Genomic DNA, 13,778 nt, shown 5'->3' with positions numbered 1-13,778 from the left:
ATACTCTGAGATAACAGGGAAATATGAGCCAGTATTAGCCAACATCAGCTCATTTTTATTTAACTACAAGAATGTTGTATTGCCAATTTAGGTCAATATGAGCAAACAGTTCAGAGGCTGTATAATGATTACATACACACTATGTAATAATAATTATCTTTATTGCGTTTGTATCCCTATTAGGATTTTGAATAAAATGCAATACAGATGTGAATAAAGACAAACAAACAATTAAATTTAGAATGTATTATAAACCATGTGTGAAAATCAAAAAGGAATTCAGAAAATCACTGCACCAGATGTTTCAGATCAAAACAATTAAAGCATAATTGGACAGTATCCTTAGTATTATGTGAAATAATATATTAATATAGCTACATGCATATACAATATCATATTCCAAAATACACAAATTCCACATTTGGATTTTTCCTCATATTTAAAATTTTCTTAAATCTGTATAGTAAAAAATCTTTATCTCCAAACGAGTGTACATTTAACCAATCTGATTAAAATCTGATGTAGTGTACGGGCTTTAATTATTTTGGCTATAAATTTATTTTAATTTTATTTTTTATTACTTTTGTTATTAATTCCTTTTTATTTTACTTTGATTTTTTGTAATTCCGCCCTACATACATCTGATCCGACGCCTACGTAAGTCCCGTTCAAATCTCGCGTAAGTAACAGCCAATCACAGGCCCCCTTTTATACAGGCTGTCGGTTGCTTACTTTTCAGTGTAGCGATACTCTACGGGCAATCTTTCTGTACATTATATTTTGCCCACTTGAATAAAACATTAATAGAAAATTGCTAGTATATTTTTATTTACAAAAGAAATTCCACAGCATTTTACAATTTTTGTCTTTACATTGAATATTTTGTTCACTTGCAACAATTGTGTACACTTCCTGATACATCTTCGCCAGCCAAGGTTCGTTTATTCAGTCATCGCTTCAATTTTACATCAAACACTGAGCATAATTATCTAGAACGAAAGCAAGTAAATCGTAAGGATTAGAACACTGTAAACAGCTATAGTAAACAATGCAAATTTTAAATTGTATAACGGTCACCGGCCCACGGCATCGACGCAGAAAATTGGAGCAAAAACATATTTCCTGATCAATTGCGATGTGTTCCAAATAAAAAATATTTTATTCCAGTCCAAATCAGCCCAATTACTTTAATAAAGAGTTATTGTATAATGTACAAAATGTTGATACATTTTGATGAATATTTACAGCTACGGCTTCAATACCGTAGACGGTTTTGAACCGATCGTCAACAAAACATCACCCGTCTCCAGGGCAAGCGACTGGAAAAAGACACCGGTGTTCGGTCGAACCGGTGGAAACAAACAATTCACTCCCAGAATAACTACGCAAAATAACGATCTAAACTCGAACCATTCGAGCCACAATATAAACATAAAAAAATGACTTTCGTTGCATTTGACAATGATAAACTTACCGAAAAGCCGTGTTCTTCTCGGTCGCTAACGTCGGTATAATCCGCCATTTTATTTGAGTGTGTTTGCCACCTGACTCTGCCCGGTGACGTCATCATGTGCGCTATAGAAGAAGGTCTGTGATTCGTTTACTAAAATCGTCGACAGTGGGTCTCCTTGAAATCTCGTTACATAGGCATCGGCTCAGATGTATGTAGGGCGGAATTTTAAAAAAATCACAAAATCAAAATCAAAGTAAAATAATAAAATAAAAAGACATTAATAACAAAAGTAATAAAACATAAAATTAAAATAAGTTTATAGCCAAAATAACTAAAGCCCGTACACTACATCAGATTTTAATCAGATTGACATTTAACTACACTGACAACTGTATTACATGTCATTAAACATTTTCTTGTATTACCGGTACATACTACCCACTATACCACTATAAGAAGATTATAACACAATCAAAATTAATGACACATGAACAAGTATTATAATGAAAGGTCAACCCTGTCTAGACTTCGTGAAAAATGTACTCATTGCACATTATACAACATCCAAATATGTGATATGTCACATTTTGTAAAAGTGGAGCATGTTCAAGATGCGCACAGAGAGATGAATTTTTTAACAAATTTGATCTCAATAAACATTTAAAGAATAAAAATTCAGTAAGGCTAAGAAACAAATCCAATTTTTATTTTTAAAAAGTGCACATTTTTAACTGAAATGCATAGTGACTAGAAACATGAAGAATTTTTTTTTCTGAACCAAATAAATGAGAGAAAACTGACTGATTGTACTGGTAGATTATAATAATAAATAATGAGGGAGGTCCAGTCTGCGTAACTGTGACTCAGTTCGCCGGCGAAAACAGCCAAAACAGCATCCCGCTGCACAAAGGCAGCCTCTGTCACGAGAGCTAGATGACACTGCGGGATATCCCCCGTAGCCATGTGGTGTCCCACCAACGGCTGTGTCTGCTGGTCTAGGAGGCTGGTGTGTTCCGCCTTTGAGATTTCAGAGTGCTTGAAGCGCAAAACAATACGTTCCAGTGGGCCAGCCACAAACTCAAAAGCTGAGGAACGCAACTCTGCTCTTAGGACGTGGATTGTTTCTGACTGAACTGCCGAAAGATTCCATGAACGCGGCCATCCCCCTTTGCCCGTCTCATCAAACCGAAAATTTGTGGTACCAGGGTCGGGAAGGAACCCAGGGATCCAGTCGGGGAGTGAGATTTGGCTCCAGACTCTGCTGGTATTAAACACTGCATCATCAACCGGGTAGCACTTGGTCCAGCGGAATGGGTTAAACATGAGATTGCCCCACTTTGAGGACTTAGGCCTCTATTCAGCAGGGGACCAATGTCCCCCCATCAACACCATCTGTGCGTTCCCACTACGTCAAGCTCTCAGCTAGACCAGGAGTCATGCAGTCGGTGTTGCTTTGGATCCCGCTATCTGGATCCTGGAAGTGACAGCACTATCGAGAGTGACTGCTTCAGGATCGAGGGTGGGGGTAGAACATCGGATCACTAGGATTGATGTTCCCCATATCACCTCCACGGCGTGGCTCACAGAGTCTTTATGAGGTTGCACCTGCCGAATCAGATATTGTCTAACCCCCTTCACTTTAAAAACAAGCAGCCTCTCGGCTGAGATAGCTCCGCTGTTAGTAATGCACATTTCAATTAAAGAACAGAAGATATCATTAGAAAATGAACAATATGCATAGTATCAATGCAATGGGACTTGCTGTTCTCAACAGGAATTCAAAAATATCATTTTTCACCATAAATGATTGTGGTTTTTAACAAGAAGAAAATATCACTTTTTACCAAAAATGACAAAATATTCACCAAAATTGGAAAATTAAAGATATCATCATGAAATGAACAAATTTGAGAATGGTCCACATGTAGTACCTATATATGTAATATCAAAGCAATTGGACTTGCGGTTTTTAACAAGAAGTTGAAAATAACACTTTTTACCAAAAATGACAAAATATTCACCAAAATTGGAAAATTAAAGATATCATCATGAAATGAACAAATTTGAGAATGGTCCACATGTAGTACCTATATATGTAATATCAAAGCAATTGGACTTGCGGTTTTTAACAAGAAGTTGAAAATAACACTTTTTACCAAAAATAACAAAAATATTCACCAAAATTAGAAAATTAAAGATATCATCATGAAATGAACAAATCTGAGAGAGGTTCACATGTAGTACCTATATATGTAATATCAAAGCAATTGGACTTGCGGTTTTTAACGAGAAGTTGAAAATAACACTTTTTACCAAAAATAACAAAAATATTCACCAAAATTAGAAAATTAAAGATATCATCATGAAATGAACAAATCTGAGAGAGGTTCACATGTAGTACCTATATATGTAATATCAAAGCAATTGGACTTGCGGTTTTTAACGAGAAGTCGAAAATATCACTTTTTACCAAAAATGACAAAAATATTCACCAAAATTAGAGAATTGAAGATATCATCATGAAATGAAAAAATTTGAGAGTGGTCCATATGTAGTACCTATATATGTAATATCAAAGCAATTAGACTTGTGGTTTTTAACAAGAAGTCGAAAATATCACTTTTTACCAAAAATGACAAAATATTAGAGAATTGAAGATATGATCATGAAATGAACAAATCTGAGAGAGGTCTACCCAAGGTACATATACACCAAGTATCAAAAGCATTCAGGCTTGTAGTTTTCAAGAAGAAGTCGAATAAGTAAAACATTGACACGGACGACGGATGACGACGGACAATCACTCATATGATAAGCTCCGCTCGACAAAGTCGACAGCGGAGCTAAAAAAAAAAGTGAGCAAGGAGTGTTCGAGACACCTCTGATGGCTGGGTCGGTCCCCTCTGGGAGCGACTGTGGGTCCTCGAGGGAGGAGTGACCCGTAATAGAGGCAGGACTCAGGAAAAAAATAATCCCTTGTCACTGGATCTGAAAGACAATCCCTGGCTGGAAGAGTGCAGGGGGGTACAAAACCAATGTCCTGCTCTGCTCGGTCCCCTCCGAAATCGGAGGCCTGACCACCAACCCCAAATCGGCCACCTGTGGACTAGGTCTCGGCGGAGACCCTGTAACACCATCCTGTGCCCCACCTGCTTACCAAAAACTATGGGAAGGTTGGGGATGGGATCGGAGGGATCCTAGGAGGAAGCATTTCTTGATCGCGAATATTGACGCAATTTGTCCCAGCAGGCCCTCAACCAAAGCCTGAATCATGTAGACAAACTCTGGCACGCTGCGAGGAGGAAAGGTAGACAACGGGAGGACTTTCACTCATGCTAGCACTCACTCACTCACTACCACAGGGCCCCGAAATGAACACGTGATCAACTAGATCAGTCTCGGCAACATGCACACGGTCCTGAAAAACATCCCAAACCATCAGAATCCCAGTTCGTGTACATGATCTCGTGGCAAAACCACAAACTCCAAACATATCCCAAGCCCAGACGACGTTGCTATGGGGGTTACCCACCTGGGAGCTCCGGAGGTAATTGCTGCACGACCGAATCAGTTCTGGGGGAACAACCTAGGAGACGAGGAGATTAACGGACTGATCTCTTTCTTCCTGTCCATTTTGAAAACCACACTAGTAAAATGAACAAGGCATGCATGAGTGAAACAAATCACAGTTAAAAGCTGACACAAAGAGACCTGACAACGTGGCCGAATGAGTCATCAGTAAGAAAAAACTTATCCTACCAGCCACTACGTCTACTGTTACCAATGGTACACAGCTTCTTCAAAAAACTCAGTCAAAAAACTAGAGATTGAATCGCACTTTTTTGCTACGATGCACACTCGATGCAAAGAAAAAAAAAGTGATCATAAGGTAAGATGACGTTGCTCTCCTTGTCTCGGCCACGTGGCGTGTGACGTGGAAGAAAATCTATGAGGTCATGGGGATTCCCCTGACCTAGATTTCTCTCTCCATCGTTGGCTGAATCGCAGATTAATGCCTACAGTTCAAAATTGATTTTTTGACTATGGTGGTTAATTGAACGTAGGGAATTGTAAAGATTTATATACAGTGCATACCGGTAACTTTTATTTCACCATGTTTCTTCTTTACTATTTATGTACAGCCTTATAAATCTTGCTAAGTGTTCAAAAGAGATCATGTTTGTGTCGGTTTTCTATATTTTAAAATTAAGTATGTTCCACTGCAAAATTTAAACAGTCATTAGCAGAGGGAAAAAAAAATTACTCCAAGTGCCTATGAACCTGCATCTATACCTTAATGCTTAGCCGAAATTGATCAAACATACCAATTACTTTTACACTTTGTATTCTTTTGGCATTTGCCATCAAGGATCAACCTTGTAATCGCAAATCACCAAACTTAACTTGTTGCTTTGATCTTTGAAAGAGTGAGAAAATTCAGGAATTAGCAGAGGTTTGCGGGAATTACTCAGTGGATAGGAATATATAATTAGCTAGAGTAGAGAAATAATTTATAATTTTTTTTACTTTGTCAGAAATTTTGAAAGTTTTGCATGAAGGATGTGAGTTGACAGTGTTCATTTGTGTGGCACTCTCCTCATTTCTGTGTCCGATTCTACAATGCAAAGTCTGTTGTATTGTGAGGGTGAAACATGTGAACATTCCATGACTGCATTCATTTTTGTGTTTGTTCAAGGATAAGCACATAAACAAACATGTGGTAGATGCATCCATAGGCTGAAAAAGCACAGTGCAGTGTGTATGTTTTGAACCCAGTAATTCCTTTAATTTGTTTTTACTACTTTTTGTTTGTTTTGCTAACCATTTCAAAGAAATAGTATTTCCCAAATTCCACATATGATAAGTGAACAACAACAATTATTATTATTATTATTATTATTATTATTATTATTATTATTATTATTATTATTATTATTATTATTATTATTATTTACTAATTTGGGTCAGGCAACCATTGTCTGAAAACAGGTAGACACACAAAACCTAAAACTCAAGTGTAAGAATCATCAAAATAAATTCTTGACATTATGAATTAAGATGACAAAAAATATTTTGATAATGAACAAAAATGATATTACTGAAAAAGCTAAATATATTAAATGCAAATTCTCTATAAGGCAGCAATATCAAACCAGTGTGTAGAAGAGAGTGTCTCATATTTATTTGTTTTCATTATTAAATGTGCTTTTTTGTTTTATATTGTTACTTTCTACATTTTATTCTTGTTATGAACCTTACGTGACCTCACTGCTAATCTCCCTGGAGACAGTGTTGCATCTAATAAATAAAAACTACAATAACATCATATCTCTAATAGCCATTTCCAAAACCTTGGATAGAGAGACATTTGTTTATGAGATTAGTAAGGAGATAAATATTTACAAGTACAAAGACAAACAACAAATTGATAAGAGAGTAGACATTATAAAAAAATAGGTGTCATGCCTTTAAAAATGGCATGACCAGCGTGATATACCAGATTAATAAAACAAGAGCACAACACAACACTTTTAGAATTTACATTCCAATGGAAGACAAATTCCGAAATCATTTAACACGGACAATGTGATTATTTAGTGACCGTGAACTCAAAACATATGCTTTAATTTTGTTAAGTTTTCATAATTCGAAACGTGGATGAGAAAATAAAAAAAAAATACACGTCGAATTTGCTGAACTAAATGTGAATTGGCCACGAGAGACGTTTGGGCTGTCTTGCACTGCCCTCACGATATGCAAGTGTGGCAAATACTACAATACACATTGTTGTAAAAGTCAGTCTACACAATTAAGTAGTATTTATTTTTATTTTTTTAATTGAAGTGGCAACGATACGATAACAAAACTGCGACCACGACTGTGGGAGCATGGCTGAATTCAGATAAGTCATAAGTTTGTGCAACTTAAATACAGATTTACTGTTTGCTTTGTTCCTCGAAATAGTAACCCCTATATCAATGGCATCAAAACACAGTGCGTCATCGCATCAACCAGTCTTCCCCACCACAGGCTCTCGGTGTTCCTGACCAGAAAATGTGAAAACGCGTCCTCGACCAGATGAAATAGCGCAATGTTAAGAGCCAAAAAAAACGATACTGACCTTATATTACGGAATTTCAGTTAGACTACGAAAAACCATCAACGAACGAAATTTTCTGCAAAGGAGAATGAAGTACGCAGCCAGCGACAGCAGACTGACAGAACTTTCTCTTGTGTAAATATGTTGTGACGTTTCATTGTATGTGTAAGTCTCTTCCATGTTATTTGAGAGGAATTACGGGTTTTGTATGCATTTTTACCACATATAAATAAATTACTAACCATATAATATTTCTGTTTGTTCCATGCGTGTGAAATAATGTTATTCAATTCACAAATTCGCTTTCCAAATATTTCTATCTCAATATACCAAAATTAAACCTGCTCTACCCATACTTGAAATAAGTCGTCCTGGATTGTACGCACCAAATCGTGACGTTTTACACATGAGGTGTCGGACTGGACCAACGTACGTGCGTGTATGGAACGATTTAGCATCGTTTAGCCGTGTTCGGGCATCCTGTTTCCATTTATGACTGACATTTTCATGAACGATAGTTTAATCTGAAACCCAGTATAATAGTATTTCGGATATCATCTGTGGGATATCAAAACAACCGCTATGGAGGCGCCTGTCATCATCAACCCGTTTCAACAACATGGCGGCGGTATTGCTGTTGTTGACTCGGATGACGGGCCTGGGACACCTGGGTCCGACAAAGAGGTATATGCATTTTAACACGATTTCATATATTATTTTCTGCATATTTATAAATATAAATATATTAATATGGAGTCGAGGCAACATTTTTCACAGTCGTGCTTGGTCTCATTTTTTTTTACAAAATACCATCTATCATAACACGGTAGAATCGTAGTTTTGTTGCGATGACTCACTAAGTACGCATTATCCTATTTGACTTCTACTCTTAAAGTGTATGACTAATGTCTAGTCTCGTATATATCAGTTTAATTTTCTTGTAAACATTCAAAGAAAAGTATCCTTTCACAAAACGTTTTTAAATTTATTCCACTGATTCAGTGGTTTGATCTATACCATAGCGTAGGTGGTCTTTCACATTCTACCTCACATGAAAATGATGGCTGTATGAATAGTAACCGTGCTGAGAGTGACATAATGTACAAGCATTGATAGAGCTATGCATAGTCTGACTTGGTGACATGAGTAGGGTCAGTTGAATCCATGGAAGTGATGCCTCTGTGAGTCACATAATGTACAGGCATTAGTATATCTATGCGTAGCTTGATACGGTTACATGCGTAAGGTGGGAGCTGCCGTGGAAGTGAAGTGATGCCTCTGTGACTTGTAAGAGAACTAAATAAAGTTCAGTAAAGAATAGAACTTCAAGAAGATACGTTTTTCTGTAAAACTACTTGATGATGTTAATTATAGCTCGAAAATATGCCAACTAAACCTTAACAAAACAACTTTTTTCCCGGAGGAGTTCTGACTAACTTCTCATCAATTATTCATGTTTTTAATGGCTGTGTTTATCTGTGGAATTACTCCGGAAAGCAATTCTCTGTATTCAGGCTTCCATCATATTCAACTTTTGATATCATTTATTGGGGAAATGTTGAATACCAATTTGATAACATATTTGTGTGAATGATAGTCATACTTAATTTTGAACTAGTAGTATCTGGTCAAATGGCAATTTATGGTAATTAGCTACCATAAAAACAACATCTAGATGCCCTGCAAGAAGGGTTGGGTTATGGTATATATGGTAACCAAACTATATTTTTCACAAAACGACCTCGAAAATTGATCATAAATGTGTTTTTTCAGTAGTTTACAATTGGTTCGTATGGCATTCCATCATATCTAAAAATTGTGTTCAGTGACCTATGTAGTGTTATGAGGGCTACATATGGCTGTCACGAAAAATTGATTGGAGAATTTTGAATATTAGTATAAGTTATCCATGGAGTAATATGCTTACATGGATCCCATGGAAAAGGCTTAGTGAATCGAATTCTTGTGCAAGGGGGTTACTACATACAGTAATTACCAAAATTAGTATTCCAATTGAACTACTAGTACTAGTAATGTATCAAAGTATGGGTTGTCTTATTTCTATGTCTTCATAATAGTGTGCATGACAAGGACCAAACCACTGAATGACTACCCAACATATTGGACAGCTACCAGCGTTTAAAATAGGTAGCCCACTCAGGCTGCCAAGACAAATGCTTAATTTTGACCTCTGACCTGTGTTTAACAGGTGTTTAACCTGTGGTTAACCTGTGGTTATTTTTTTTTCTCTTTGAAAACTAGGTGTTAACCATCAAAATACGAGACGTAAATCCTCATGTTGTGTGTATATTATGTGCTGGATATTTCATTGACGCCACAACAGTTACAGAATGTTTGCATACATGTGAGTATCACAAGTACACCATATAATCTATAGGAATGGGTGATTTGAAAGGTCAAAGAGAAGGTCATATACATGTATGTGTACCGTATTTATCCGGGTATAAGCCCCGGGTCTTGAACATGGAAAATTGACAAAAAGAAGGGATGGGCATTTGCCAGGAGATCCCCGGCAAAAAAAACGAAATTCGCGAAAATTTACAACAAGCAGATTGAACTGCGGCAGGGAATAGAACGGCAAATGAAAACATGCAACGGAAATAAATGAACAATATACAACACTAAAGGTAAAACAAAAATAATGTATTGCTTATAATGTGACAAATAAACCAAAAATAATAAAAATCGACAGTGAGGAATCATTTGAATTAAGATTTTCTCGCCGACAAACACGCCCAATACGCGTGAACTCAAAATGAATTAAAATTTCAGGGGTTAAACTGCGTAAAATGATTTCCGGTCTCGACAAATTACGAATCAACCGTCATACAAGATCAATAATAATTTACAAATTTACACAGTAAAAATTATAAAAAATCATAGCTGTTTGAAAAAACTTCTCAGATCTTTATTTGTACGTTCATTGCCATCTTCGTCAAACTCAAAACCCTCAAATGTTAAAGTCGGCGTCACTGTAGCCGTCGAACAAAATCCCTACAACTTATTCCTGAAGCTCGTCGATATCGTCCCACACAATTTGGACTTATCCACGGATTTCGCAGTCTGTCAGCTTGGCACTTTTTATTCATGTCTAATCATAATAAAGAGACAAGAAAAATGGGGTCGCTCTGCTACGATGGCACAAGATGCTTTTGTTAACAGTCTAGCAATCATCTTTGACCTTTATGCATCTGCTTTACTGATTGGCTAAGAATGACATCACTACTAGTATTTCATCATAAAGGTCAAATCGTGACATTGCTTTCTTATTAGACTCGCCGCTTATTAATCACGGTGAAAGTTATTATTCAGCAAGTTCCGGCGGTTGGAATGTCTCACTATATGGATATCGTGGTGGACTTGAAATAGGAAGGTTTTTTTTATCCAAGGACAGAAGAATAGTTTTCATGACAGGAATGCAATAGCGGTGATAAAAGATGGTAAAAAAGTTGGCAGTCTTCGGCGTGACATTGCGAAATTGCTGGCCCCAGTTATGGATTCGCAAGCTGCTACAAAATATTTATAAAGCCAAAATAACGTGATTTCAACCATTCTCCCAGGTACGGGTTGCTACAATATTGCATCATTGTTTTCATTGTCGACGACGCTAAAGCCAAACGAGTGCAACACTTGCTTAGCGGCTCTCCTTATACGATCTGCTTGAATCGTTTCTAAGGAAGCACACACCAAACGGTCGGCCCTTTTTAGGGCGACGACATATTTCAAAAAGAAAACTACCGTTTCTGCTTTAATATTTATTTTTATAGACTTGCTGACTGTTATGATTCTGAAAAAAATCAGCGGTGAACGCGCTGCCCTGAAGGCAGAAAGCTGTCACAGCTATTTTGCGTCCACCCCTTGTTTTTCGCAATTGACAATGTTTATAAGTATCACGACAGACTTCAAGAAAGTCAACAGTTAATACAACCACAGTCAACGAATAGAAAATAGTTTTTTTTTTGTTTTTTTGTTTTTTTTGTGTGTGTAAAAAAAGACCCCCTGGGCATGTGCCCGGATATGACCTCAACTTCTTTATTGTGTCAAAAGTGGGGGGTGGGCGTCTGTCCAGGCATGGGCTCTTACCCTGATAAGTACGGTATATTAAGTTCTTAATTAAATCTAATTGGAAAGCTCAAGAATTATTTCAATTTTGAACAGATTTTAATAGCATAGTTTCCTTTATCACATTACTATATTTAGGAGAGCCATTCCTAGTGTTGTTTATAAATTTTCTATATAAAAACATTTTATTCTTAATAATTTATACACTTTATTTATTTTAATTGTGGGGTACAAGTTTTTTTAATATAGTCACTTTCCATGTGGCATAGGGTGTTCTACATATTATTTTAATGAGATACATATACCAATATGACAATATTCATTTAACAATGTTCGAAATACTGAATGTACAAAGATCCATATCTGTTTTTCTTTTCTCTATTTTGCTGTTTTTAGTTTGCAAAAGTTGTATTGTCAAATACTTGCAGACCTCCAAATGTTGTCCCATGTGTAACATAAAGATCCATGAAACACAGCCCCTCATTAATCTGAAAGCTGATCGAACCATGCAGGACATTGTTTTCAAACTTGTGCCAAACCTTTATGAAAGTGAGTATTATCAACAGTTTTTGCTGTTAATGATTTATATACCAAATAGGAATGAGATATTAATACCCGTATTGTATATTGATAAAAATATCTGTCTATGATTTATCTTGAACAGAGAACGCTGTTCTTGTATCACTCATCTGAGTATTCATTTGATGAAGCAATGACATTCTCTAATATGCATGTACATATGCATATTATTTGTTTTGATTTTTCTTCGAACAAATTGTTGTGTATCCTGCGAACACAATATTTTTTAGTTTATGATAATTCATAAACCAATTTAGTCTGAAAAATCAAACAATATATGTTTTTGTCCATATTGTATTTTTAAGGTTATCAATGAGCAGTCAGTGTCAGTATTAATAAGCACATCTTTCACTTCAAAAATGCTCATTTGAAATGAAAGTTTAAAAATTACAATTTAATGTATGAAAAAATAAATTATGCACTTTCAAGTACATTCTTTTGGAAAATTCTAGAACTTGCTAATCTTAATCTGAAATATGCTTTTGTGTATGATTTTAATGCAAGTAGTGATATCAACAAGCTTTATCACTGTGTGGTCATCAGTATTCCATTGCAAGGGCATAGAAAAAAATGTCAAAGTTTGGGTGGAAATTTTTGTTTTCAATGTGCCAGGCTGTACTATATAAATCTACAAGGAACTGACCAGTGATCTTCACAGAAAATTGTCTCAGGTTTGTGGCTAATTTGCATATTAATTTGCATACAAATTACCATGATATACAGTTATATTTTATTTAAAGAAATATAATTTACTGTATACACCCATTAGTTAATTAAAATGGGATACATTATCAAAAATATATTATTTAATATTAATTGGTTACAATTCATGTCTGTAGTTTAAAAATCATAAATATGAAATCATCATTGAGGTGTAAATTTGACCCCCCCCCCCTAATCTTTTGTTTTACTGCTTCCGTAATAGCTTTTTCACATGCTGGTACATAATAAAACAACATGGTCGTGTTAAGAAACTATCCATTTCAGTCAGAGTCTGTTATTTATTTTCCTGCTTAAAACTCAGGTTAATTATGCTTGCTAAAATTTCAACTGTACTCCTGACTTAATTAGTAACTGAACTAGCCATGCATGGTTACAGTCCCCGTTAGTTATCAAATTTAAGATATATTGTTTTGTTTATAGTAATGTAGTTTAAACATAAACATGTCAGAAATATGGATCCAGAAGCTGATGCTTGATTATGATGATTTTTTAACATTAAAATGATTGACATTGAGTCATCTTGTATCTGATTGTCAAACAAGTACTTGTCCATATTGAGAGATATTACTCTGGAACAGCATTCATAAAAACAAAATGGTTGCAAGTGGCCCATTTCAGATCCGATCTGAAAAACAAATTGATGTGCATCAAGGTCCCATAATATCCAATGTATGTACCAAGATCTGCTTTTAACACAAAAATGGCTTCTATTCGGCCAAACCAATATAATAACTATATAATGAATATATAAAATGTGAACATAATCAGTCAAAACATGGCACTAGAACTTTTTCACATGCTGGTACATAATAAAACAACATGGTCGTGTTAAGAAACTAT

The 13,778-nt window shown here is 35.8% G+C and overlaps 2 protein-coding genes across 2 annotated transcripts in view; one reads left to right on the top strand and one right to left on the bottom strand.

The window, feature by feature from the left end:
- The window catches only part of LOC100370762 (rho-related BTB domain-containing protein 1-like), a 100,783-nt gene extending 93,105 nt beyond the window's left edge, over positions 1 to 7,678 (bottom strand). The window contains exon 1 of the mRNA XM_085504560.1: positions 7,575 to 7,678. The gene's annotated coding sequence lies outside the window, so the exon portion shown is untranslated. The remainder of the gene's footprint in view (positions 1 to 7,574) is intronic.
- Positions 7,679 to 7,944: 266 nt separating this feature from the next.
- Positions 7,945 to 13,778, top strand: part of LOC102804814 (polycomb group RING finger protein 1-like) — a 16,841-nt gene continuing 11,007 nt past the window's right edge. The window contains 3 exon segments of the mRNA XM_006825997.2: positions 7,945 to 8,237; positions 9,816 to 9,918; positions 12,033 to 12,185. Of these exon segments, the coding sequence (XP_006826060.2) occupies positions 8,136 to 8,237; positions 9,816 to 9,918; positions 12,033 to 12,185 (358 nt within the window). The 5' untranslated portion in view covers positions 7,945 to 8,135.

The sequence above is a fragment of the Saccoglossus kowalevskii genome, chromosome 10, assembly GCF_978046115.1.
Source record: "Saccoglossus kowalevskii chromosome 10, keSacKowa6.1, whole genome shotgun sequence".
Lineage (NCBI taxonomy): Eukaryota > Metazoa > Hemichordata > Enteropneusta > Harrimaniidae > Saccoglossus > Saccoglossus kowalevskii.
Note: the sequence above shows the minus strand (reverse complement) of the source record. Positions and strands in the feature narration are given on the sequence as shown.